Source organism: Lepidochelys kempii, chromosome 4, assembly GCF_965140285.1.
Source record: "Lepidochelys kempii isolate rLepKem1 chromosome 4, rLepKem1.hap1, whole genome shotgun sequence".
Lineage (NCBI taxonomy): Eukaryota > Metazoa > Chordata > Testudines > Cheloniidae > Lepidochelys > Lepidochelys kempii.
The window spans coordinates 115035045-115062925 of record NC_136383.1 but is presented as its reverse complement, the minus strand read 5'-3'; the positions used below and the strand labels follow the sequence as shown (position 1 = coordinate 115062925).

General features: G+C 42.5%; 1 protein-coding gene across 3 annotated transcripts in view; it reads right to left on the bottom strand.

The window, feature by feature from the left end:
• Positions 1 to 13662: 13662 nt before the first annotated feature.
• SLC2A9 (solute carrier family 2 member 9) overlaps positions 13663 to 27881 on the bottom strand; it is a 207451-nt gene continuing 193232 nt past the window's right edge. For all 3 annotated transcript variants that reach the window (XM_073342503.1, XM_073342505.2, XM_073342506.2), the window contains one exon: positions 13663 to 14636. In XM_073342503.1, coding sequence (XP_073198604.1) covers positions 14379 to 14636 — 258 coding nt within the window. In that variant the 3' untranslated portion in view covers positions 13663 to 14378. The remainder of the gene's footprint in view (positions 14637 to 27881) is intronic.

Sequence of the window (27881 nt, the reverse complement as noted above, 5' to 3'; positions counted from 1 at the left end):
GGAGTTCATTTTCAGCTGATTTACCACAATCCCCAACCTTTTTCAAAGTTACTGCTTCCCAAGATAGTCCCTGATCCTGTATTTTATGCCCTACATTCTTTGTTTCTAGATGTGTACATTTATCTCTATTAAAACACCTATTGTTTGCTTGTACCCAGCTTACCAAGATCCAGCTCTCTCTGTATCAACGACCTGTCCTCTTTGTTATTTACATCCCTCCCTAACTTTTCTGTCATCTGCAAACTTTATCAGTTATAATTTTTGTTTTCTTCCAGGTCTTTGATAAAAACGTTAAGTAGCATAGGGCCAAGAACCTATCCCTGAGGGACCGCTCTAGAAACAAACACACTTGATGATGATGCCCCATTTACAATTACATAGACTTGTAGGACTGGAAGGGATCCTGAGAGGTCATCTAGTCCAGTCTCCTGCACTCACAGCAGGAGTAAGTATTATAACATATGAGTTAGCTTTTAATCCATTTATTTTGTGTGCCATGTTGACTTTTTATATCATTCTAGTTTATTAATAAAAATGTCAGGAGGTACCAACTTAAATGCCTTACAGAAGTTTAAGTATATTATATCAACAATATCATCTTTATCAATCAAACTTGTAATCTCATAAAAAAGATATTAAGTTAGTTTGACATGACCTATTTTCCATAAACCCTTGTTGATTGGTATTATTATATTACCTTCCTTTAATTTTTTATTAATCAAGTCCCTGTCGGCCACTCCATTATCTTGGCTGAGATCAATGTCAGACTGACAGGCCTGTAATTATCTCAGTCATCCTGTTTAACCTTTTTAAAATATTCTCCCAAATTAGCTTTCTTCCAGTCTTCTGGAACTTCTCCAGAGTTCTAAGACTTATTGAAAATCAATATTAATGGGCATGTGAGCTGTTCAACCAGCTCTTTAAAACTCGTGGATGCAAGTTATTGGGAACTGCTGATTTTTAAAATGTCTAACTTTAGTACCTGCTGTTTAACATTCTCCTGAGATGCAGAAAGAAGAGAGTGCTACATAAGAATGGCCACAGTGGGTCAGACCAAAGGTCCATCTAGCCCAGTATCATGTCTTCTGACAGAGGCCAATGCCAGTTGCTTCCGAGGGAATGAACAGAACAGGGAATCATCAAGTGATCCATCCCCTGTTGCCCATTCCTTGCTTCTGGCAAACAGAGGCTAGGGACACCATCCCTGCCCATCCTGGCTAATAGGTCCATTAATGGACCTATCTTCCATGAGTTTATCTAGTTCGTTTTTTAACCCTGTTATAATCTTCCCTTCACAACATCCTTTGGCAGAGACTTCCACAGGTTGTCTGCATGTTGTGTGAAGAAATTCTTCCTTTTGTTTGTTGCTGCCTACTAATTTCATTTGGTGACCCCTAGTTCTTGTGTTATGAGGAGGAGTAAATAACACTTTCTCCCCACCAGTCATGATTTTATAGACCTCAATCATACACCCCCACCCCCACGCCCCATCATCTCAAGCTGAAAAGTCCCAGTCTTATTAATCTCTCCTCATATGGAAGCTGTTCCATGCCCCTAAATCATTTTTTGTGTTATGTGATATGACATCATCCATTCCCCCACCCCCATACAGAATAGAAATAATTATTTTGCCTTTTCTGCATTATTATTGACAATTCTACCATTTCCACCTAGTAAGGGACCAATACCATTGCTAGGATTCTTTTTGTTCCTAATATACTTCAAAATGCCTCCTTGACTCTGCTGGCCATAGATTTCTCCTAGTGTCCCTTTGCATCCCTTATCAATGTTCTACAATTCTTAAAAAGAAAAGGAGTACTTGTGGCACCTTAGAGACTAACCAATTTATTGGAGCATGAGCTTTCGTGAGCTACAGCTCACTTCAGCTGTAGCTCACGAAAGCTCATGCTCAAATAAATTGGTTAGTCTCTAAGGTGCCACAAGTACTCCTTTTCTTTTTGCGAATACAGACTAACACGGCTGTTACTCTGAAACCTACAATTCTTAGTTTCTGGTGTATATTCATTACTATCAACTTCTCTTTTCTTCCATCTTTTATATATTATTTTTTAATTTTTTATAGCTGTTTTTTTTAGCCAACATAGCCTTCTTCTTCGATTGTGGGATCATTGTTTTTTGGACTTCTAGTAAAGTATTCTTAAGCAATTTCTGATTATTATTCACATTTTTCTGATTAAATTCTTCCTTCCACCTGATTTGGCTCATAATTGTTTTCAGTTTTGTGAAATTAGCCCTTTTAAAGCACTCTGTGTGTGTGTGTATGTATGTATGTATGACTGGTCTGGTTTTTATTCTGTCTGAACATTATATACGATCAAGTCATGATCACTTGTACCTAAGCAACCATTTTATTTCTGTGATCAGTTCCTCTTTATCTGTCAAGATGAGGTCTAATATAGAATTTCTCCTATGTTGGATGCAATGCTTGTTGAATTCGAAAATTGTTATCTATAATATTTAGAAATTCCAAGGATACTTTAGTACTGGCAGCATAAGACCTCCCGAATATGTCACTCAGATTGAAGTCCCCCATGATCACATAGCTTCCCCCCTCCCCTACACATTATAGATAAATGTATAAGGGGCCAGTCATCCTGTTTGATAGTGTGATTAGGTGGCCTGTAGCAGACTGCAACTAATACCCCATCTTGTGCTCTATCTGTTAAGAAATTGATCCATAAGTATTCAAGATCATTTTCTTCCACTTTATCAGTGATTCAGAAACAGGTAATATCATTTTTGATATAGAGCACCACTCCCCTCTCCTCTTTTGAACACTCACTCCTTCATAAGTAGGTTATAACTATTGATATTAACATTCCAGTCAAGTGAATCTTCCCACCAGGTTTCAGTAATACCAACTAAATTAAATTTAAATTCCAGTTCCTCTTGTTTGTTATCCAGGCTTCTAGAATTTGTGTATAGGTTATAATAATATCTCTTCTCTTCCTGTTCTTTGGTTCATTGATTAATTTTATTCTCAATATCTTGATTTTTGTGCTACATTCATGCTCATTCTTTTGTGTACCCTCCTCTTTTATTATTTAACTCCCTCTTGAGTTGCACAAATTATTTATTACAAAAATACATTGCCTGCATTTGTCAATTATTAATTTCATCTGGCATCATGACGCTCACTGACTTAACTTTAGTAAGTCCTTTTCAAGTTCCTCACAGTCTTCTTTGGAAGATTTTTAGTCACCTAGTTGTTGACACCCTTTTCCAGATAACTGATACACATATTAAAACACCTATCCAAGACCAGACTTTGGGACAAGGACCTTTACTGTCTTGTCATGTTGAAAATGGTCCATTTATTCCTATTCTTTATTTTCTATTTCTTAGCCAATTTTTAATCCATGACAGCACTTTACCTCTCACCTCATGAACACTCAGTTTCTATAATAGCTTCTTGTGAGGGACTCTGTTAAAGAATTTTTGATAGTCCAAATATGTGTTAACTGGTTCTCTTTCACCTAGTCTCTTACTGACATGCTCTAAGTCTAAGAATTCCATTGCATTGGCATGAATTTCCTTTGCAGAAGGCCTCCTGGTTTGTCCTTTTCATATTACAATCTATTTTAAAATTCTATTTAATTATAATGTCAACTAATTTACTATGTACCAAATTAAGGCTCACTGCTCTGTAGCTCTCTGGATCATGCCCTAGGAACCTTTTTTTAAGATAAGTGCAACATTTGATACCCTCCAGTCCCCTGCTACAGTAGCTGATTTTAATGAGCAATTGCATATTTTTGTTGGAAGCTCAGCTATTTAATTCTTAAATTCCTTCCAGGGAAAGCTTAGCACTTCGCATAATCGGACTTTTAATGGAAATACACTCATTTTTCACCTCAGGGATGAAAGTTGAAATGTAATAAGACTAACGTGCCATTCAAGTTGCTCAGAGGATTTTAATTTTTTTTTATTTTTATTTTTGGCCACTTGAACTCTGGTGAAGGGATCAGGGTCTTAAGGGAAAAATTTTCAAAAATGACCGTTATAAATATAAAGGGAATAGTAACTACCTTCCTGTATACAGTGCTATAAAATCCCTTTTGGCCAGAGACAACATCCTGTTACCTGTAAAGGGTTAAGAAGCTCAACTAACCTGACTGGCACCTGACCCTAAGGACCAATAAGGCGACAAGATACTTTTAAATCTTGTGGGGGTGGGGGAAGGGTTTTGTTTGTGCTTTTTTTTTTTTTTTTTTTTTTAATGTGGTAAATTTCTTTTGGGACTGAGGGAGGCCAGACAAAAATCCATCTTCTCCAACCCATCCTAATCCAAGTCTCCAATATTGCAACCAGCATAGGTAAGCCAGGCAAAGCGGATTAGTTTCTTTTGTTTTATGTGAATTTTCCGTGTTAAGAGGGAGGTTTATTCCTGTTTTGTGTAACTTTAAGGTTTTGCCCAGAGGGGGATCCTCTGTGTTTTAAATTTGAATACCCTGTAAAGTGTGTTCCATCCTAATTTTACAAAAATTATTTTTACCTTTTTTTTAAATAAAATCCTTCTTTTAAAAACCTAACTGATTTTTCAATTGTTCCAAAATCCAGGGGTTTGGGTCTTTAATGATTTTTGTAACAAATTGGTAAGGATTATTATCAAGCCTTCCCTAAGAAAGGGGGTGTAGGGATTGGGGGAATATTTTGGGGGAAGACATCTAAGTGGTCTCTTTCCCTGTTCTTTGTTTAAATCACTTGGTGGTGGCAGCATACTGTTCAAGGACAAGGCAAAGTTTGTACCTTGGGGAAGTTTTTAACCTAAGCTGGTAAAAATAAGCTTAGGGGGTCTTTCATGCGGGTCCCCACATCTGTACCCTAGAGTTCAGAGTGGGGAAGGAACCCTGACAATGACTGACTAGTAATTTTAGATGCCTCAATTTTTGGGTGCCCAACTTGATGAGCCTTACAGGGGGTCTCATTTACAGAAAGTGCTGAGGATCCAGGGCTGGCTCCAGGCACCAGCGAGAAAGACAGAGTGTCTGCGGCGGCGGCAATTCAGCAGTAGTGTCTCTCTCTCCTGCCATCTGCGGCGGCAATTCAGTGGTGACAGGTTTTTTCAGTGCTTGGGGCAGCAAAAACAGTAGAGCCGGCCCTGTGAGGATCACAGCCTCTCTAAAAATCAGGCCCCTCTAACGTCTCAAATTGCGGATCCAAATGTAAATCTGAAGCCAGATAACCAAAAAAACAGATTTAATATGTCTTTTTCTGTTACCCCTCCCACAAGCAAAAGATACTATTAGAGCTCACTTTTCTGATAATAAAGTCTGCTTGATTACATTTGACTCAAGGAATCAAATTACTACCCTAAGGCCTTGTTTACACTACAGAGTTTTTTGTCAACAAAAGTTAAGCTGACAATCAAAAACTGATATATTTACATAGAGCATAGTGTGAACATGCATGAGCGGTCTGTTGACTGAGCATGTCCATACTTTGGTGCACTAGCATTGACAGTCAGAGCAGTGCACTCTGGGTGCTTATCCAACTATGCTACATGCCACCTTCAGCTAGGAGTTGTGGGAAGGCAGAGTGGATCGCAGTGCATCATGGGTGTGGGCTCAGTGCCCCATGATGCAGTTCTTTCTGTTCCAGCATTCCGTGGGCTTTCGACGGCATTTTGTGGCATTTTTCAACGGCCCCTTTTTACTGTGTGCCCGCCATCTCTGTCTGAAAGGCTGGATCCTGCGCTGTTCTCTACTGTGGTGGTTGCTGTTATGAACGCATCACAGATGATCATGCAGTATATCACGAGCTCCAAATCTTAACAGGAATCAGAGTTGCCTGACCTACTGTGTGCCATGGAAAGAAACAACACCAGATTACTTTTGTTATTCACGGAAAAGCTGAACATAGTGGACCGTTGCTTTTGGGCTCAGGAAACAAGCACTGAGTGGTGGGATCGCATTGTGATGCAGGTCTGGGATGATGAGCAGTGACTGCAGAACTTTCAGATGAGTGGAGCCTGCCCCAGCAGCACAAGGACACCAAAATGAGAGCTGTCCTCTTGGTGGAGAAGCATGTGATGATCGCTGTGTTGAAACTGGACTTTTACCAGTTGGTCACAAATCAGTTTGGAGTCAGAAAGGTGACTGCTGGGGCTACGTTAATGCAGCGTGCAGGGCCATTAATCGCATCCTGCTACAATGGACTGTCTCTCTTGGAAATGTGTGTGAAATAGTGGATGGTTTTGCAGCAATGGGATTCCCTCACTGCAGAGGGGCAATAGATGGCACACATATCCCAATTCTGGCCCCAGCCCATCTTGTGACTGAGTACATCGATAGAAAGAGGTACTTCTCTATGGTATTGCAGGCACTTGTGGATCATCATGGGCCTTTCACTGACATCACCGTGGGGTGGTCAGGGAAGGTGCATGATGCATGCATTTTCAGGAACACCATCTGTACAGAAAGTTTCAAGCAGGGACTTTCTTTTCAGACCAGAAGATTCCTGGGAGGGATGCTAAAATGCCCATAATGATCCTGGGAGACCCAGCATACCCTTTACTCCTATGACTCATGAAACCTGACACGGGAAACCTGGACAGCAGCAAGGAGCACTTCAACAAAAGGCTGAGCAGGTGCAGAATGACCATGGACTGTGCCTTTGGCAGATTAAAAGTGTGCTGGCACTGCCTGTATGGCAGGTTAGACCTAAATGAGGAAAACCTTCCCATGGCCATAATATTTGTAAGGCTCAGGGTGAAAAGTTTTTCCCCTGGGGTGGAGCGTGGAAGCTGATCACCTGGCGGCTGAATTTGAGCAGTCAGGTACCAGAGCTATTAGAGGGGCATAACGGGGGGCTATTTGAATCAGAAAGGCTTTGAGGCAACACTGTGACAATGATTACCAGAAAGACACATTACTGTACAGCACTCCACCATGCTTCTCTTGCCGCCTTGCATGAGAATCCTGACTATTCCTGACCAGGATTTGTAGGCAGCAAGTGATCAAATTGCCACTATGTGTTACTACCAGCAGCAACCACCCTGTGTAGGAGACAAAGTTTTATTATATACCAATTAACACACATACAAAAGGCTTGGTGGGAAGGGAAATGACAGTGTAGGGCAGCGTATGCTGTCAGAGCTGTCTGTATGTCCAGCTATTATTTTGGAAGTTCTACAAAGGGGTGGAGTAAACAGGGTACTGAGACATTCTGGGAAGTTGCAAAGAATGTATGGGAGGAGTTTGGGGGGGGCATGGAAAGCAGTTCTGTATAGGCTGCAGGGGCGAGCGAGCATGCATGTGTTCTGCCTGGAGCGTGAATTGGGACTTCAATATCTCTGTTCACACCTCTATCACCTTTATCATCCGCTCCTGGCCCTTTAAAATGTGCTGCTCACTCACCTTTCTGTCCTGCCTTTCTATTCTACACTTTTGCTTCAGGGTCTCTCTCCATTTCCTGTGTTCTCTTTTTTTAGGCCTCTGAGGATTGGAGTGCCTCTCAGAACATGTCCTTCTTGCTCTGCCTTGGCTGCTTGCTTATCTGGTAGAGGCACCCCACCATTGTGTAGGGGGTTCCCCTGAAGGCCACATCTGCAGAAACACAAGAAACAGTAACAGAAGCATGCTAATTAGTTCACACAGAGCGTTGAATTATTACGGTAAAATGCATCTTTTAATGTATTAATCACTTTCTCCCTGTCCTTTGGCAAGGGCATATTGTGGCGAACACACTAAACATGGTGAATTCAGCCCAGGTGGGGATTGGCTGTTCAAGATGGGGCAAAGGGTCTAGGTGTGTGTGTGTTATTTTTAAGGGTATCAGTGCAGGTGACTAAGGACAATATTGTAAAATCTGTCACCAATTTCCATGCAGGGGTCAATCCTCTCACTCCTGAGGGTAATTAAGGATGTAAGGGTGCATCTGCTGCATGCATGTGGCTTCAGACCGGGTCCCTATGCTGCTTGCCTGTGTGCTGCTTTGGTCCCTGCACAAGTCATGGCTGATTGGCACAGGAAAGTTTCCTGCAACAGAGGAAGAAACAAGCAGCTCTGCCAAAGCACCTTCAGCAGAAGATTGGTAAGTAGCTCCAGGAAAATTTCCTTCAGATCTCTCTGGAGGATTCCTGTGAAATCTCCGTGTGCATTAACACACTGTTCTGCCGCACTGCTTTGCTACACAGGGGAATATGGAGCACACTCAAACACAGCTAGTCTTGTACATTTCTATCCCTTCATCCACTTCTAGAATACACAGAGCAAAGGACAACTACACTGCATATGAGTTAACCGAGCAGCATCAACTCAAAAAGATCAGGGCTCTCCTCTGTTGTATCATGCCCACCAGAGACTGACTGCTGGGACTGGCTAGACCCCTCCACAGTGGAAAGGAGGTCCTGACTTCCTGTGCTGCCAGACAACCCTGCCGTGTGCTCTGCATCATCCTCCAGCTTGACGACCTCATCCACAATTTCGTTAGGGCCACTGTCCGCTGCCTCCAGCCCCGATGAAGTATCCACAGGGTTCTTGGCAGTGGAGGTGGGGTCTCTGCTGAGGATGGCTCCTTATAAAAGCGGCAGGTCTTCATCATAGTACCAGAGTGAAGGTTTGCATCCCTTGCCTTCTGGTATGCCTTCCTCAGCTCCTTTATCTTCACACTGTGCTGCTACGTGACTCGTTTGTAAACCCTTATCACACAAGCCATGAGAAATCTGCCTGTAGAAATCTAAGTTCCTACAGCTGGAGCGGCGCTGGGACTGCACATACACTCCCCAGATCCACTGGGTCCTGTGTACTCTAAGCAGGAGAGCATTTGCTGCGTGGAACTGCCATGGGCAGCTGGAAAGATGTGATGTGAGTGGTTCACGCCAAGCAAACAGGAAGTGAAATTTTCAAAATTTCCTGGACCTTTAAAGGGGGAGGGGCAGAAGCTTGTGTACCTGTGAGCAGGGCAGTAGAGTTTGAACTGCTGACCCAGGGCGATCAGGATGGGCATTGTGGGACACCTCCTGGAGGCCATTTACAGTGACATAATCAAGCTTGGTGTCTACACTGACACTTTGTTGATATAACTGTTGCAAAAGCTCTGCGTCTCTTGATGAGGTGGTTTGATTTTGTCAGCAGAGTAGGAGAGTTTTGTCAGCAGAAGTGCCATTGAAGTGTGTACACCTCCAGTTTTGTCAGCAAAAACCTGATTTTTCTCGACAAACCTGTATAGTGTAGACAAGGCCTAAAACTTTTAATGTAAGATTTAGAGGGGCAGTTATCCCCTAGAGAGCAAAATCTGATGGATTTTTCCAATGGTTTTGGATTAGTCATATCTGTTTTTTACATGGTATCAAACAGCCCTTTTTAATCACTAAAAAGAAGCTGACAAAGCTACCTTAATTCTATACATATATTTCAATAAGGTTTGGCCTTGAAAGGGATTAATCACTTCCACTAACGCATCATCGTAGATGGTAAAGCCTACAAAAATAAAAGGAGTACTTGTGGCACCTTAGAGACTAGCCAATTTATTTGAGCATAAGCTTGCGTGAGCTACAGCTCACTTCATCAGAGCTCATGAAAGCTTATGAAAGCTCATGAAAGCTTATGCTCAAATTGGCTAGTTTCTAAGGTGCCACAAGTACTCCTTTTATTTTCGTGAATACAGACTAACACGGCTGCTACTCTAAAGCCTACAAAGGAATTCATTTATCCACTTCTATACTCTTTCACTTGTTTCCTCTAGGTAGCTATTAATCATCTTCCCACTTTCAAAACCAACATGAAAAATGTATAAATTTGGGCAAAGGTGGAACAGATAGGAGGTGATGAGCATGGCACATTTCTTGACTGGCCTTTAAGGGGGGAGAATAACTTTTTTTCCCTCTTTACCGTGGCAATTGGCAACTTACATGGCAACAGGCAATCTGCCCTATTTCCCTTCTCGGAATGTTGTCCTAGCATACCACAGAACATTGTCTGTTTGATCTGACAGGGAAGTATTTCAATTTTCACCATTTTGGGAATTATCTTTGCATAGTTTTACTGACATCTTCCACTTTGTGTTCTTTCCCTAGCGCAGCAAACTCAGTTTTCACCTTTTTTTAAATGCCAGAAGCGATGCTTTTTTGCTTGCTCTGGATCACTGCCTTTGTACGCCCTGACAACACACACATTCTCTCTTATTCAGCCAAGACAATATTGTTAATTTATTATTTTATCTCCTATTTGAAGAGGCAATTGCTGGTTCAATACTGAATGTGGCCCCCCTCCCTAAACCCCCCCTTCTGATCCTGAGGGCCATACCTCTACTCTTTCCATTTGAAAAATAACAGACTATCCAGGCCTGACTGTACATAGAAGATTTTAATAATGAATCACACGAAAAACTCAGGTTATGCAACTGAAAACTGAGTAATGACACCTTACATTCAACTTTGGATAATCTCACATTTTCCAGAAATGAAACAGATCCTAGCATCTTGTTGGTTTAACTCTTCTACTTTGATCAGTGAAATCTATGTATGAAGTAGTCACACACTTACAATCCATTTTTAATACTGCTTTAAAAACTAAGACACAGTGCAGCATTTTCCCATTAATTCAGATTTTAGAGAAACAAACATGGCACAAGCAGAACATTCATTGACAAATGTACAGGTTTGGCTGTAGATAGTCTGTAGACCCAAATAGAAAAACCAGTGAAGAACTGTCAGCATATTACATTCTAGCCTTTGATTGTTGAAGTTATAACACCATAAAAAGGGGGGAAATGTTGCTACGCAATACTTGAGAACAATTCAAAACCACCCCTGGGGTTGGAAATGAGGGAGTTATGCAAATCTTGGGTGTTCCCAGAAACCAAGTTTGAATATACTATAATCACCTCCCCTAGGCAGTGAGTGGAATGTTTGAACTAATATTCCCTGATGCTGACATTTTCACTCTGTACTGCTCTCTTACAGAAAGATTTGGAACAAATCAACAGGTGTCTAACCTCCACAGCTCCCTATCCTATAAGCCCAGAAGGCCCTAAACTCAGCAGAACTGATGTGATACAGCTCATAGGAGACAGGACACAGGGGGGCTACTCAAAGGGACTTTGCACTCCTTATGTGCCATGGAGACTTTTCTATTATGCCTCTCTTTGCAGTAGTGCATGCGTGCACATCTAGGCTGTGGCAAGAGAGGAGCTAATGGAGCCATATGTCACGGCACCTTCACCTAGAGAGGATGTAGAGCCCTAGTTGCTAGTACTATAAAAGCCCCTTAGTTGTGAAGGGAGGTTTCACCTGACCCCTCTCTGATCCTCTGTCCAAGCTTCATTTATGCATGCTTTGTATGCATGGCAGGAGAGCAGTGAACAACATTTGGGTCTTAATGAGGTGCTGAAAGAACCTTCATAGCTGAGCTCAAAATGAGATTGCTGGTGGTTGCATTCAATTATTGAAGGGTTAAACCTTGCTTCAGAAGTTCAGTAATATATCAGGATGCCAATGCAGTCTTAATTGATCAAAGGTCAATATTATCAAGGATTAATGCCTACCAAGTGCTTAGAAGATGAGCAGCATGAACTATTAATTTTAATTGTTATTAAGAGCCCATTTATAACAACCTAACTCAAGTGGAGTAGTACCTTACTCTGAGAGCAAGCCTAGCTTGTGAAGTAAGGTACCCCTCAAGTTGAGTAAAAGTTCTCCCACCATTCTATCAGTCGGAAAAGGAAGACCTCTGTGCTCGAACTGAGATTTTAAATGTTCGTATTGTTCACCAACCCAGCAGCACGGGCTTTGGCGATTTTTTTTTTACTTCAAAAACCTGTGTAGCAAAAAATAAAATAAACCCAAGAAACAAAGAAACAAAACCACACACAGGCTGCACACAAGAGCTATGCAGTTTCAAGTACTTTCTTTAAGGAAACATACTGGTGTAGTTTTTCCCCCTAAAGATCTGATTAGTCCTAAAAGATTCTCCATTGGCATAATCCTGATTCATTACACTTTTCTTTAGCAGCAGAACAGTCTGATTGTCCATGATATTACCCAAATTATACATTGGAGTAACTCCACTGACATCAGTAGCTACCCAATGTAAAATCTGGTATGGAGAACGAGAGCATTCTTTCCTGTTACCCAGCAATGAAGTTGCTCCGTTGGGTAATTAAGTTCTAGTAATGGTTAATATGGGCAGTATGTACAAAAATATACAAATCACAGTATATCGCATTTAGAGAAACAAGGTGGGTGAGGTAATATCTTTTATTGAATCAACTTCTACTGGTGAGACACAAGTTTTTGAGTTTACACAGAGCTCTTCTTCCAGTCTGGGAAATGTGCTCAGTGTATCACAGCTGAATACAATCAAAATGAAGCAGCCAGTTAACATGTCTTCAGTCATGGGCTGGGGGAGGGAGGAGAAGGAACAGAGGAGGGACTATAGATTATTGCTTCCCCCTCCCCCCTTCTTTCCTTCCCCTATACCTGGATAGGTGGTAACTAGCCACCTCACCTTGAATAGTCCCTTGAAATATGTGTTAACTACTTATGCTAAACAATCTGTTCCACCTTGTATTTAGCAGTGACAGTGGGTATGTCTACATTGCAATCAGACAGCTGTGGCTGGTGTGTGCCACCTGACTCTGGCTCTCAGGGCTTGGACTAAGAGGCTGTTTAACGGCGGTGTAGATGTTTGAGCTCAGATTGCAGTCCAAGCTCTGGGACCCTCTCACCTCACAGGGCCCTAGAGACCAGGATCCAGCCTGAGCCCAACGTCTACACTGCAATTAACCAGCCCCATAGCCTGAGCCCAAGTCAGCTACCATGGACCAACTGCAGTACCCTCTGAGTACATTTCCCAGACCTGAAGACAAACTCTATGTAAACTGGAAAGGTCATCTCTCTCTCCCTGCAACAGAAGTTGGTCTAATAAAAGCCATTACCTCACTCACCTTGTCTCTCTCATACCCTGGATCCAAAATGGCTACTACAACAGCAGCATACAGCATAGATTATTTGGCAACAACAACTTATTTTAGGGTATGATTTAAAAACATATTAGGTTAAAACCAAAAAATCCTCACCGAGGCAAACATCTGAGAACAACTTTTTAAAAATAAAATATACATGTCAAATTTACAATTTTAGTATTGTGCAAAATAGCTCATAGAGAAACATGGCTCACCCTAAGAGATTGTACATGCTCACTGAGGACTTATCCCCAAAGACTGCTAATTATGGGATTTATTATTTTATTTAGAAAGTGCTTATCCCTATAGTATCTAAGCACCTAAGGAATTAAAGGAAAATAATTGAAAAATATTAAAAAGTGAGCCATAACTTGCCTAAAAAACACTAAGAATCAGGAAGAGTCAACGTCACAAACCAGAAACCCCTGCTATTTTCCTATCATGAAATTAAATGGACATTGGGTAACATTTTTAAAAGCACCTAAAGACTTAGGAGCCTAAGCCCCATTTTCAAAACTAACTTAGGCACTTCAGAGCATTAGTCCCATAGGCCTTCAGTGAGACTTTGGCTCCTAAATCACTTTTGAAAATAGGACTTGTGCTTTTAAAAAATGTTACTATTGTTATAGTCTGGGCAGCTCAATGTTTGATTATTTTTTCTTCTCCTGTACCTATCTCCCCGGAGCCCACTATTCAGAATATGTGGAGTTTTTGTTTTCAGAACAAATGCTTCACTGTTATTTGCTTTAAACAACAGAAACACAGTGCCACCAATCTAGCACTCTTGCTAGTATTTGTGGGATGGAGGGAGGAAGCACGTCAGTAATTATGGAAACAAATTGCAGTTTGTCTTCTGGAGACAGTGGGAGCGAGAGAGGTTCTTATGAGGAAAGCAGCTAAAATTAAAAATGAAGGTGGAAAAAATTACCACGATACTGTCCCTTTCATTTTGAAGTGCAATTTTAAAAGCCTATTGGGAAAAGCTGAGAAATAAAACTTACCTCTCCTTCTCTTCGCATCCACTGACTCACACCCAATCTCTGCCACTAGCATATAGGTCCACCCATGCAAGCTGGCATGTGGCATGTTGATCAGCCAGTCCTTGCTCAGGATCCCTCCACCCAGTTCCCACTGCCAATCCAGTTTCCCTCTCCTAGTCCTGATCCCCTCCCCCTCCATTCACCTGATGATCCACTCCACACGTTTCCTGGAAACTCTGGGTCTTGTTCCCACCAGGTATCACTGTACCTCATCTCAACTTCCCAGCTGCCACTGATTTACTTTATGCCCATATTCTCCTGGATTAAAAAACAAAAACAAAACAACCCTCCCGCCCCCAACATACACAGGGGTATTAATAACACAAATGCTGAACTGTTAGAATGATCACATGCTTTCCAAACCAGCAGAGCATATGGGTATTTTTTTTCCATAAAAAGAACACTGAATGCTTAGATTATTCTGTTTTTAGTTTCACCATTCTCCAGTGTAGAAGAGAAGTTATGTTCTTGTTCTTCACTTGATTTCATTTCTGATGAAAACTGGCTCATCTCCCGCCCTTCTAAAGTCACTTTATTCCTTTTGGCAAATGCCTGGCTGATTTCATTAATAGTCTTATTTTTTGTTTCGGGCAGGACAAAAAACAGATAAGTAGCTCCAGCGAGGCAGATGACAGCAAACACCAGGAAACAAAATGTCTGCAGTCCAGCCTGTGAACAGAAAACAAATGAAACCAACATTACAGATACTAGAGAGGCAAGAATCTTATGATTAGAAGTAATTCTTGGGAATTGTTTGAAAGAAAGTACATTAAACATACAGAACAGCAGCCTGGGTGAATTGCATTTATATTGAGAGACCTGGAGCAATTTTTTTGTACAATAGTACAAAGTACAATAGTAGGCTGCATTAATTGCAAGCCAGCAGAGCAAATCATTACCAGTTTAAACATGCTAATTTTTCAGTTACTTCATGAGGAAGGGAGGGTACAAAGAGCTTCCTCCAACCTTCTCCAGGACCCTTACTTAAGGGCCAGATCAGGAGCTCAGAGGAGCACAGGATTGCAATCAAGGTGCTCCTGAGTCATGTTGCACTCCAAAGCAGGTGATGGAGGAGTCACTCACATGACTTCAATGGGACCTGAGGCTGCTCACCACTTCTGAAAATCAGGCCAGTTACTTAGGTGCCTAAATATGGATTTCAACATCTAGGTTTGAAAATGCTGGCCAATATTTTTAGTAGCACCCCTTTGTACTTAGGTTAGCACAATATTAAGAATCTGTCACAGCCTTCAGGGAGCCGAATGAAAGTTTTGAGATTATAAAGTCAAACACAGATTTTTTTTCCCCCTGTTTCTAAAGTTATAGGTATATATTATATAGGAAAAGATGTTACAATAAGAGCTACCTTTCTCAAGAAAAGAGAGAGCATTGCAAGGATTAACTAAGATCAGTGATATGAAATACAATCCAAGTTTACATGCTTCAGATTTTACTGCTGCAAATGCTCTACTGTAAAAAAGTGATAACTAACTTCAATAATTTATCATGAAAACTCTAGCTAGATTGTAGGACTTGCATATTATCAAAATGACAGTGTTTCTATCCTGCTGGTTGTTAAATGACCCTTGTTAGTCTACCCAAGTTTTTATAAAACAATTTTTCAAAATGTTCTGTAGTATTCGAGACACAATATTGCAAGGTACAGTTTCTTTAAACTGGGAATGCAGACTGACATTCTGCCCCCACTGAAGTCAATGGCAAAACTGTCATTGACTTCAATGGAGCCAGGATATCAACTGGAGTTTTGAAGTATCTCCCGTCTCTGTTTTTATGTAACTTCATACACTCAAACCAGATGTGTATGGTACCCACAACAAATCTTTCATTTATTTTTATTTGCAAGGCAAAGTTTAGAACTAAGCATTGGTTGCAGACCTAATAAAAGAATAGCTACACACACATTGCATATTTTCCATGACATCTGACATGCAGTCATGAGTAAAAAATACAAAGGGAACTAGACATTACACACACACACACTTTTCTAAAGACAGAGGTTGCTAGAAGGCAAGTTGTATAGAAGACAAACAAAGACTGATTGGAGCAGGGGGACTGGCTCCTCAGTCTCCCACCTCCCCCGTTAATACCCTAGTTGCCAAACTTCAGGGTCATTCTCATTTTCCCTGGCCTAGTGATGTATTTAGCCACAGTGGAACAGCTTCAATAGGAGAGATAGAGGGCACCCTGCCTCAGAATATCCCATAGTTCAGTGGTTAGAACACTCTCCTGAGAGGTGGGACATCCATGTTCAAATCCTTTCTCCTCCGCTGAGAGGGTGGAATTAAAGTTGGGTCTCCTGAATACATCCTCGGTGAGTGCTGTAATCACTAGGCTAAAAATTATAAGGTGGGCGCCTCCTTCAGCTATTTTGTGGGGAGCGAGGCGGGTGCCTAACACATTCTCAACAGAGTTGAATTAGATGTCTAAGCCAAGTGACTCCAGGAGGGGGTTCCCGGTTGCAGATAAAGGGCAGAGAGAGACTGTTCCCTGCACACCTGGTCTTGGGTGCCTAGCTCCTTTGGAGGGGTGGGGTTTAGCATGCACCCATCTCATCGGAATCTCCCATTGGCTGCCTTGAGCAGCTCCCTGCCTACTCTGCTGGCTTTTGTGGATCATATTATACAGTGTCTATTCCTCCCCATTCATTGTATAGAGAGCCTAGCCTAACTAAGCCTCATGGATCACAGTGTGGTGCCAGTGATTCTTCTATGCACCTAAAAGTTAAGCATTGTGAAGTTCAGTGTCACTTTGCCTAAATCTCATTTGTGTATCTCGGCCCAAGTCACTATCCTTTCCACATTCAAATTCCGCTGAAACACTCATCTCTGCTGTGAAGCCTACAAGAATTGAGCTATGATTTGTGTGTGTATATATATATATATATATATATATATATATACACACACACACACATATACACAGTTACAATTGGTCATTAAGTGTACAGGAACTGATGATAATTTCACACAATCTTTATGAAACCCTGACTTTCCCCAACCTTATAGTATATTCCTCCCCTCTTTGTTGTCCCACATCTACATTCTAGAATGCAAGCTCTTTGGGGTGTGGGGCATGTGTTTGTACTATGCCTAACATTATTTTACATGTCCCATTCAGTTACCATCACCTAAATACTAGGTGTCACAACTGATGCAAAACAAAACACTCTCTGGTGAAGGCTAAGTCCAATAAAAGAGATTTCTTACCCTGTCATTTTTAATATTCTGGCTGAATTACCAATTTGGCTAGTCACAATGTTTCCAGGGATAATTAATCTGGCTCTGCCCTTTTATTCACTTTTGAAATGCAAAGAAAGCACATCCTCTGATATACTGACTAAGGCCCCCTAAATGCAGCAGCCCAATGCTCCTGAAAAACCAAGCAATAATAAGAGCATGTACACATGAAATGAGGGGAAATGTTCTGGTAAGGACGCAGATCTGGCTTTCAAGCTTATGAACAGACAGAAACAAATGGATTTAATAGCTATGAAAAATAACTTCACAATGTCTCCATAAGTTATCCTGTCATCTTGAGAACTGTAATTTTGAATGTGAGTTTTCAGCTTTTAGTAGATTTGCATTTGATTTTTATCTTCCAGAGTGTAGTACTTCGTAATTGCCTTTATTGAACTTCATCTTGTTGAATTCAGATCAGTTTTCCAATTTGTCAAGATTATTTTAAATTCTAACGCTATCCTCCAAAGTACTAGCAACCACTCTCAGCTTGGCCTCATCTGCAAATTTAGAAGTGGACTCTCCACTCTTACCATTATCTAAGTCATTAATGAAAATATAGACTAGTACCAGACCAAGGACTGACCTCTGTGGGACCTCACTAGATATGTCAGCAAACCATTGACAACTCTTTGAGTACAGTTTTCCAATCAGTTTAGCACACACCTTAAAGTTATTTCATCTAGACTACATTTCCCTAGTTCATGTATAAAAATGTCCCATGGGAATGCATCAAAAGCCTTACTAAAAATCAAGATATATCATGGCTACAGCTTCCCCCCATTATCCTCTAGGTACTTACAAACTGATTGTTTAATAATTAGTTCTAGTATCTTTCCAGGTATCAAAGTTAGGCTTTATTCCCCAGGTCCTCTTTGTTCCCCTTTTTAAAGACAGGTACTCCATTTCGATGTAAATGCAGTGCAGTCAATGGACCCTCTCAACAGGATAAAAGATACAAAAATGTTCCAAGCCTGCGTAGGGTTATTATTGTGTGCAGAGACAAAGTACAGGCATTATCTTCCCTCCACACCCAAGCAAACGCTGAAAGACACTGAGTATTGATTTTTGCCCTTATCAAAAGTCATTTCTTTCAAATTGCAGCATCCACCCACATGGAGCAAGTATTAGAGAGCTCATTTTCAAATCAAGAAAAGTGAAATGAGTTGAAAAAAGATCTAGTATTAAAATAAATGTTGCTATGATTTCTGTATATGCTGAAAGATTTTTTTAAACTTAAAGCTTTCAAAAGCTGTTAAAAAGAGGAAAAATCTACACCTGTTTACATTCTGTAAGTACCATAGCCTGGAAGAATGTCCCTTGCTGGATCATTTAATAATGTGTCAATTGATTCCTTATTCAGTCCATCTTGCTGTAGGGCTCAGTTACTAAGTGATGGTGTGATAATTGTAAAGAGGATTAAACTACCAGTTGGCAGGAGGTATTCTCAGAAACAGAGAAGAGAATGAGTGAATGAATTCATTCTGGAGAGGTGTTGAAGAAACCTGAGCTTTTGAAACAGGCCTTTTAAAATCTTCTCATTTGGAAAAAGAAACCTTAATTATCTTGCTCTGATGTTGACCTGATGTTTTTTAACTGAACTGTGAACCTTTTTGAGATTATTCTCTATGGAAATTTAATCCAAAACCAAACTAAAATGTATTGAGTATTTTTTTTATTTGTACCTGATTTGCCATCTCTAGAATAGCGGCAGTGTTTCATAATTATTATCGGATTACCCCGTTACTTGTTTGGGGAATTTTACCTGGGGACTGTTGCCCTTCTCTTCATTTTCCTAATCTGCTGTTTATTTACAGGGGCAAAATTAATGACATTTAATCAAGAGCCCATGTACTCTGCAACAACTGATATTTAAATTCATAGATTCATAGACTCCAAGACCAAAACAGACCACTCTGATCATCTAATCTAACCTCCTGTATAACATAGGCCTTAGAACTTCCCCACTATGATTCCAAGAGCATCTCTTTTAGAAAAACATCCAATCTTGATTTTAAAATAGCCAGTGATGGAGAATCTATCATGATACTTGGTAAACTGTTTCAATTGTTAATTACTCTGTTAAAAATCTACAACTTATTTCTAGTCTGATTTTGTCTAGCTTAAACTTCCAGCCATTGGAACATTATACCTTCCAACATTATACCTTTCTCTACAAGACTGAAGATACCACTATCAAATATTTGTTCCCCATGTAGGTACTGATAAACTGATCAAGGTAGCCCTTAACCTTTTCCTTTTAAGCTAAATAGATTGAGCTCACTGAGTCTATCATTACTGTATAAGTAAGGCTGCATGTCTGTCAGAGGTCATGGAAGTCACAGATTACCTGACTTTCGCATCGGCCAGTGTGGCAGGCAGCCCCTGGGCCAGCAGCAGTTTGGGTGTGAGAGGGGGCTCAGGGCCGGGGCAGGGGTTTGGGGTGCGGGAAGGTGCTTACCTTGAGGGGCACTCCCTGCAAGTGGCCGGCATATCCCTGCAGCTCCTCCTAGGCAGAGGGGTCAAGGGGCTCTGAGCGCTGCCCCTGCCTGCAGGCACCGTCCCACAGCTCCCATTGGCTGCGGTTCCCGGCCAATGGGAGCTGCAGAGCGGGTGCTCATAACAGGGGCAGCGCTTGGAGCTTCCCTCCCTCTAGGAGCTGCAGGGACATGCCGGCCGCTTCTTGAGAGATGTGCGGAGCTGGGTAGGGAGTCTGCCAGCCCTGGCAACCCTCTTCCCCTAGCACTAGCAGGGGTCCCGGGTTGCGTGCCACTGCCTGGCCCCAGCACCAGTGGGGGTCCTGGGCCATGCGGCCCCCTGCACCCCTGGCACCAGCGGGGGTCCTAGGCTGACACTTGCAACCCCCCCACCCCATCAGCAGGGGTCCACTCCCAGCTTCGTCTCAGGCCACCCTTCCCAGCACCCACAGACCCCGGCCCAAGTTTTAGTTAGTAGTATATAGTACAAGTAATGGACAGGTTTACTGCCTGTGACCTGTCCATGACTAAAAATACCCATGACTAAAATGTAGCCTTAATTATAAGGCATGCTTTCTAATCCTTAATCATTCTTGTGGCTCATCTCTGAATCCTCTCCAATTTATCAATATCCTTCTTGAATTGTGGACACCGGAACTGGACGCAGTATACAGACGTAACTGCACCAGTGCCAAATACAGGCATAAAATAACCTATTTGAGATTCCCCAGTTTATGCATTCCCAGAATCACATTAGCTCTTTTAGCCACAGTGTCACACTTGAAGCTTATGTTCCTCTGATTATTCATCACAACCCACAAGTCTTTTTCTAAGTCACTGCTTTCCACAAAGTCCCCCATCCTGTAAGTATGATCTTCATTCTTTATTCCTAGATGCATACATGTACAATTAGACATATTAAAAATGTCTATTGTTTGCTTGAACCGAGCTTACCAACAGATCCAGACCACTCTGTATCAGTAATCTGCCATCTTCATTACTTACCACTCCCTAAATTTTAGCGTCACCTGAAAACTGTATCAGTAATGATTTTATGTTTTCATCCAGGTCACTGATACAAATGTTAAATAAGATAAGCCAAGAACTGATCCCCATCGGACCCAACTAGAAACATAACCACTCAATCATGATTCCCCATTTACAATTACATTTTGAGATTTATCTCCTTCTGTCCCTTTGCTTCCCTTCTCAATTTTCTAGAATTCCTAGCTTCTGATTTTTATGTTCATTACTATCTCCCTTCCTTTTGTTATATATAATATTAAAAAATATAAATAAAGCTCCCTTCACTTCCCTGCTAACCCAAGTTAGATTTCTAAGCAATATGACCTTCTTCCTTGATTGTGGATTTTGGGTGTTCTTAATCAATTCCCAATTATCATTCTTATTTTTCTGATTAAATTTTTTAGCGAGGCCCTTTGTTTTCTGAAACACCCAGTGGAATACATTAGACATTCTGTATCAGCTCCTGAATTTACTGAATTAAATATGAAAGTGAATATCATCATCAATGCATTTTAGTTTGCTCCTAAATTTGCAGTTTTCAGAGTAATGTCACAGATTTTGACATTGCATGCCTGCATTTTAGAAATTGCCATGGGGGCAACTTAGAGGTCATGAGCATTGACTAGGGATGAATTGGAGTTTCTGGCACATGAGAGGATATGTGATGAGAACTGATAAGCACGCTGATCGGATGTTTTTATTAAAACGATCAGCAGTGAAATATTTACTCATGACGACATTTAAATTTGTGACAATATGTTTCAGAATCAGCCACCAACTGAGATGAATGCATTGTTGAAGAAACCCCATATGACTCCTTGCATCTACTTTAGGCAGCAGGAAAGCGGTAGGTGCAGGAGGTTTAAAACGGATAGTAAGAAAGTCACCCAGTCTTGATTTGAAGACATCATGAGATGGAGAATTCACTACTTCCCGCTGTTGTTTGTTCCAGTGGTTAATCATCTCACTGCTAAACATTTTGCCTAATTTCTAATTTGAAATTTGGCTGGCTTTGGGTTCCAGTCATTGGGTCCTGTCCTGCCTTTCTCCACTAGACTAAATAGCCCACTAGTACCCAGTATTTTCTCCCCAGTCACCCTCCAGTCTTCTTTTTGATAAATTAAACAAACTGAGCTCTTTAAGTCTCTCACGATAAGGCAATTTCTCCAGGGCAAGGCATTTTGTTGTTCTTTTCTGTACCCACTCCAATTTTGAATATCCTTTAAAAAATGTGGATACCAGACCTGTATGCAATATTCCAGGAGGAATGGGGAGGAGATTCTGAAAGGCATAAATTGCAGTTAGATGCCTAACTCCCATTCATTTCATATTTCCCCCTTAATACATGATGCAGCATTTAATTCTGTACTTGTAGTAGAAATAGCCCTAATGAGCTTTTCCTTGTCTAACCTTCCCATGAGAAAGTGAAAAGAAATGCTGATTATTTTGGTAAAAGATTGTCATTTCTCTAACTACAGACATAATTATTTTAAAACACCAAATACACTTATAAAAGCATAAAATAACTCGATTAAGATAATACCAATGGATAGGGAAGCCTTGTTACTCACTTTTTTGTCAGTACTCCCCATTATTCAAATTATTGTGCAGCATAATTTAAAAAAATTTAAAATGTATCATTACACATTGGTGGAAATAATCAAAAGGAACCCTACTGGGTAAGTGAATCTCAGGAACTAAAAAGGGGACTCTTGAGTGTAGAAAAATGAGGCAGAAACAATATGGAGGTGCATGCAGGGTGCTAATGAAATGTATAATGATGTGGAAGTGCCACTTCACCAGGAGAAATGAAGATACACAAGGGAAACGGGGGAAAATTAAAACACATATCAAGCCTCATTGCATCTTAATAGCAGGCAGAACAGAATGAGCAGCACTTCATGGCACAGGCAGTTCTTACTGTGCACAGATCCAGCTGGACTATGATGAACGAAGCAGATTTTTAAAAAAAGACACTGCAGTGAACACCATCCTTAAAACTGGACAAAGAAATCAACACGTACCACGTTTCTCATACGCCAGCATTCCGACTCATGCAGCCGTATCGGCAAGCCAGTTATTTCCGCTCCAATGATTTTTGTTTTTAATCAAAATGTCTTAGCCTTCAAGACCTTGCAGACTGAGCCCTTACCTAGGTCTTTATGTATTCAAACCACTACACAAAAATCATGCAACTTATTGCCCTGCCCCCGCCACTGCCTCGGCCTTGCTGCAAGGGATGGCGCTGGGAAACAATGTGTCTGCCTCCTCCTTGTCCCTTTTGGGATGGTTTGAGTCTCCAGGGAAAGAGAAGGCCGGGGGAGGGGGTGGGGGGAGAGGAAGGAAAATCACAGCCATCACCGAGGATAGGGGATGTACTCAGACCCTGAAAGGTGGAAGGAAGGCTCCTCCCACTCACTAACTGGCCCAAACTAATGAAACTTCATTTTTGGTCCACCAATTTCCTATGCACTTATAGCAAAAACCTCATTCTTCCTGAGTTTGTATTAGAAATGACATATATCCTCATTATCTAAACTATCAGTTTTTCCATTTACTTTCCATGGTAAAGTACAGTGTGATATTCTCAGGCTAGTTTCCAGCCTATGGCTTAAGACTTGTCTGACTGAAGAGTTCTGCCTTGCCTCCCTGCTTCAGGAATCCCCTTCCTCCATCTCCAGGCCTGCACCTAACAGGCTACTCCTGCCTGATGCTCAGGCAGGAGAGGAACAGGTTATGTGAGGAGGCAAGTGTGAAGAGGAACTGACACGGAAACTTGCAGATGAGACAGTGAAGAAGCAACTGGTCTCTGCAGGGTTGCAAAGGTTAGGTTCTGGCTCTCAGTTTTGGCAGCTGGGGTGGAAGTCTCATTTAACTGGGAGAGGAAGAGTTGGAAGGGAACCATTACTGGTATTCTAAGAGTTAAATGGTGCCACTTACTTAGACTGAAGGGGGTGCAATTGCCACCTAAGGCATTGCTGTGTAGGTCACCACACCAAGGGGCATCATTTCCTCTTCTTCTTCCAATGCTCTGCATTTTGACTCTTTCACATTATGGCAGAGTCATGATTAAACAGAGGTAAGACAGAGCAATCATCTTTTTGAAAACAGGCACAGAACACACAATAATTTTGGAACACTCCAGGACAAAAGTGATTAGCTCACTGCTGTTTTTAATGTTACTTAGGCAAAGAAGCAAGCATAAATTAGCACCTCCACACTAAAATCCCAGATTCAATAAAGCTTACACTGATCTGAGTCCTCACTGAAGGTACACTGTGAAGAGTTCTGTGTTATTGTATGTACCTCCTTACTAGGGTGCCAATATTTCCCTATGCTGAATACAGGACACCTGGTAAAATTACTCATATTCAAGCAAGGTCAACAGCAACCAATCAGAACTATGCAGTACAAATGTTCAAATTAACATCAAGTTGACTGAGCCCCTGTTAAAAAGAAATCCTGCATAGCTGGATTCTTTTTAATTTACCTTCTTGTCTTTAAGGCTTTAGGGTTCACACAGGGAGAGGTGACACACACCTCTACCCCCACCCATACAGAGTGAGGTGACCTCTCCCCACGCATATCCCTCTCTCACACGGGAGGGCGGGGGTGACCGACCGACCTTACCCTCCCTGCCTGGTGCTCTCCGCCCTCCATGCTTGGCTGGACCCTCGCGATAAACCTGCCTTTCCTGGTACCTGGCACCACCTCTTCTCAAGGCAGTGGGGGGCGGGGGATGCGGGATCACATCCCACCATCAGATTCCTGCCAATGTTCACACTAGAATGTGGCCAACAGCAGCCTTTTGGCCCTGTGCAGGAGGGAAGGGACAGGAGCTGCTTCCAGTCACAGGGGAGGAGGAGTAGGAGAAGAGATAACCTGGCCTATGTCTCTCCAGAGCTCAGCCCTTCTTAACCCACGTTGCCCCGGCTGGAAGCAGCCTATCCCTCCTGCCTGCTAAGTGTCTAAAGGAGGCTAACACTTCCAGGCTGCTGCTCGCCACTGACATAACCCAGCTGCCTCCTGTCCGCCAGCAACAGCCCAAGCAGGAAGGGGTTAAGCCCTAAGGTTGCATTGTGCTCCGAGGCCCAGGGAACCTAACTGCAGGGCCTTCAGCTGAGCCGCGGAGCCTGGCCAGAGAGGTGGCTCAGCAGGGGAGGGTGCCTAAGGGATGGAGCAGCCCCGATGCCCTGGGGGCAGGACCCAGGGTGGTGGTGGGGGAGAGGGTGCTAAGCCCCTGCCTGGTGTGGCTGCTGTGGAGCAGGTTCAGGGTGGGAACAGGCTGGAAATCACTTCCCCCACATATTCCAGAGCTTAGTTGCGGGGCGGAGAGGCTTCCCTATGCCAGCGCTGCACGGGGCTTTGGCACACACAGGGCTTGGCTCCTCCTGGCAAGTGTGGAAAGTCTTGTGCTTTCTCAGGACTCCAGCCCAGCCAGAGGCAGTGGGGGAAGGAAGGAGCCTGCCGGCCAGGCTCCTGGTGAGCTGAGCGCTCTGACCAAGGGCTGCTTCTCTGCACAGCACTGCGAGCAGGATGTACCCCGTGGGGGGGGGGGGGGGGGGGGATCTGGAGGAGCAGCGGGGCTGGGCGGGGCGGTGAAGGGGCAAAGCGGGGAGAGGACAGCGAGAGGGGGAGCACGTAAAGGGCCAATGGGTGGGCAGCAGAGGGAACATGTAACCGGCCACTGCCTGGAGCACGCAGCCAGTGCCAGCTGTAAATGGGACGGGGCCCAGGTAGCCAAGAGTCAGCATGCATTGGGAACTGCACTGATGGACCAGCAGGGAGAGCGGCCCACCCCTGCACGGTGCAGCTTTTCCCCATCACTAGCCTTGCACACCCCCCCCCCCGCACACTCACCGCTGGCGAGCAGTGATCCAGCCAGCAGGAACCGCCAGTACTGATGTGGGGGGAGGAAGACAGAAAATATGGGGCAATTTGCCCCTTTTAAAGAAAAAGTCGGGACACTTGCAGAAGGGCTTAAATATGGGACTGTTCCATTAAAAATGGAACATCTAGTCACCCTACTGATGACTGCCACAGTTAAATGCACTGTACTCACTGTCATACAAAAAGAAATTTCTGTGAAACTGCCAATTCAGCTATCTTACAGCATAACGTTGCTTTAAAATGTGAGTGTTAATTTAACTTCAATGATCTAAAAGAGCAACCTGAAATAGAAAGTAAGAGTACATCAATGTAACATCTTAAATTGCTAAAGAGACGTGAAATTAATTGAAGAGGCAGACTGATTATCATTCATATGTACTATTTATGTAACTCTTTATATTTACCTAGTGCTTTGCAAACATATAAAATACAGTATACAGCAGTGGTTCTCAAAGCCGGTCCACCACTTGTTCAGGGAAAGCCCCTGGCGGGCCAGGCCGGTTTGTTTACCTGCAGCGTCCGCAGGTTTGGCCGATCGCGGCTCCCACTGGCTGCGGTTCGCTGCTCCAGGCCAATGGGGGCTGCAGGAAGCGGTGCGGGCTGAGGGATGTGCTGGCCGCCCTTCCTGCAGCCCCCACTGGCCTGCAGCGGCGAACTGTGGCCAGTGGGAGCTGCAATCGGCCAAACCTGCGGATGTGGCAGGTAAACAAACCGGTCTGGCCCACCAGGGGCTTTCCCTGAACAAGCGGTGGACTGGCTTTGAGAACCACTGGTATATAGGATCTTTGTCGTGAAGAACATACAATCTAAGGCCCTGATCCTCCTGTAAGACCCAGACAGTTTGCAGGGGTCTGCCTATGCAGGCTTTGTCGTTGGGTTGGAGTTTAACATGCATTAACATAAAACTGTTCTACTACGCAATGATTTGGGGCCTGATCCTGCCTTCCTTATGCAACCAAAACTCCCAGTATAGCTAGTAGAAATTCTGGCTATGAAAAGAGTATCCAATTCTGTGCAGTGCTAAGTGTCCTCAATTCACATGAGGTATTCAGTAGCTGGTATTATCCAACCTCAAATGCTAGGCTGGGCCCTTGAAATGTGTATTATAAATACACTGATGTGCTTAAACAGAATCAAAACCGGTCAAGTAACATTTTATTTCAGCAGCATGGGAGGAACTCAGGCCTGGTCTACACTACACAAAGTTGCTTTGGCATAGCTATGTTGTCTAGGAGTGGGAAACATTCACAACCCCTGAGTGATATAGCTCTGCTGACAGAACCCCCAGTATAGATGCAACTAAGCTGACAGAAATGTGCTTCTGTTGGCCTAGCTAACGTAGTTCAGAAAAGTTTCAGAGTGCAACAAACCCCAGTGCTAACTCCGTCCACATATCTATTCAAGGGACACACATCATCAAAGGTCCTAACCACATCAGCCACACCATCAGGGGCTTGTTCACCTGCACATCTACCAATGTAATATAAGCCATTATGTGCCAGCAAATGCCCCTCTGCCATGTACATTGGCCAAACCGGACAGTCTCAACACAAAAGAATAAATGGACACAAATCAGACATCAATCATTATAACATTCAAAAATCAGTAGGAGAACACTTCAATCTCCCTGGTCACTCAACAACAGACCTAAAAGTGGCAATTCTTCAACAAAAAAAACTTCAAAAACAGACTCCAAAGTGAAACTGCAGAACTGGAATTAATTTCCAAACTGGACACCATCAAATTAGGCCTGATAAAGACTGGGAGTGGTTGGGTCATTATAAAACCTAAACCTAATTTCCCCAATACTAATTTCCCCCTACTGTTACTCTCACGCTCTTGTCAACTGTTTGAAATGGGCCACTCTCCTTACCACTACAAAAGTTATTTTTCCTCCCTTGGTATCCTACTGTTAATTGAATTGTCTCATTAGACTGACCTCACACTTGGTAAGGCAACTCCCATCTTTTCATGTATTTATACCTGCTCCTGTATTTTCCACTCCATGCAGCTGACGAAGTGGGTTCTAGCCCATGAAAGCTTATGCCCGAATAAATTTGTTAGTCTCTAAAGTGCCACAAGGACTCCTCGTTGTAGTTCAGAAAGGTGGTGTTACTATGTTGGCAGAAGAACTCTTTGTCATCTTAGTTTAATGTATACTGGGGTGTAATGTAGACCTGGCCTAAACACAAAAGAACAGGACAGATATTTCATGGCATTATGGATGGCATTTATATCCATAAATCAGTTATTAAAAAAACAAA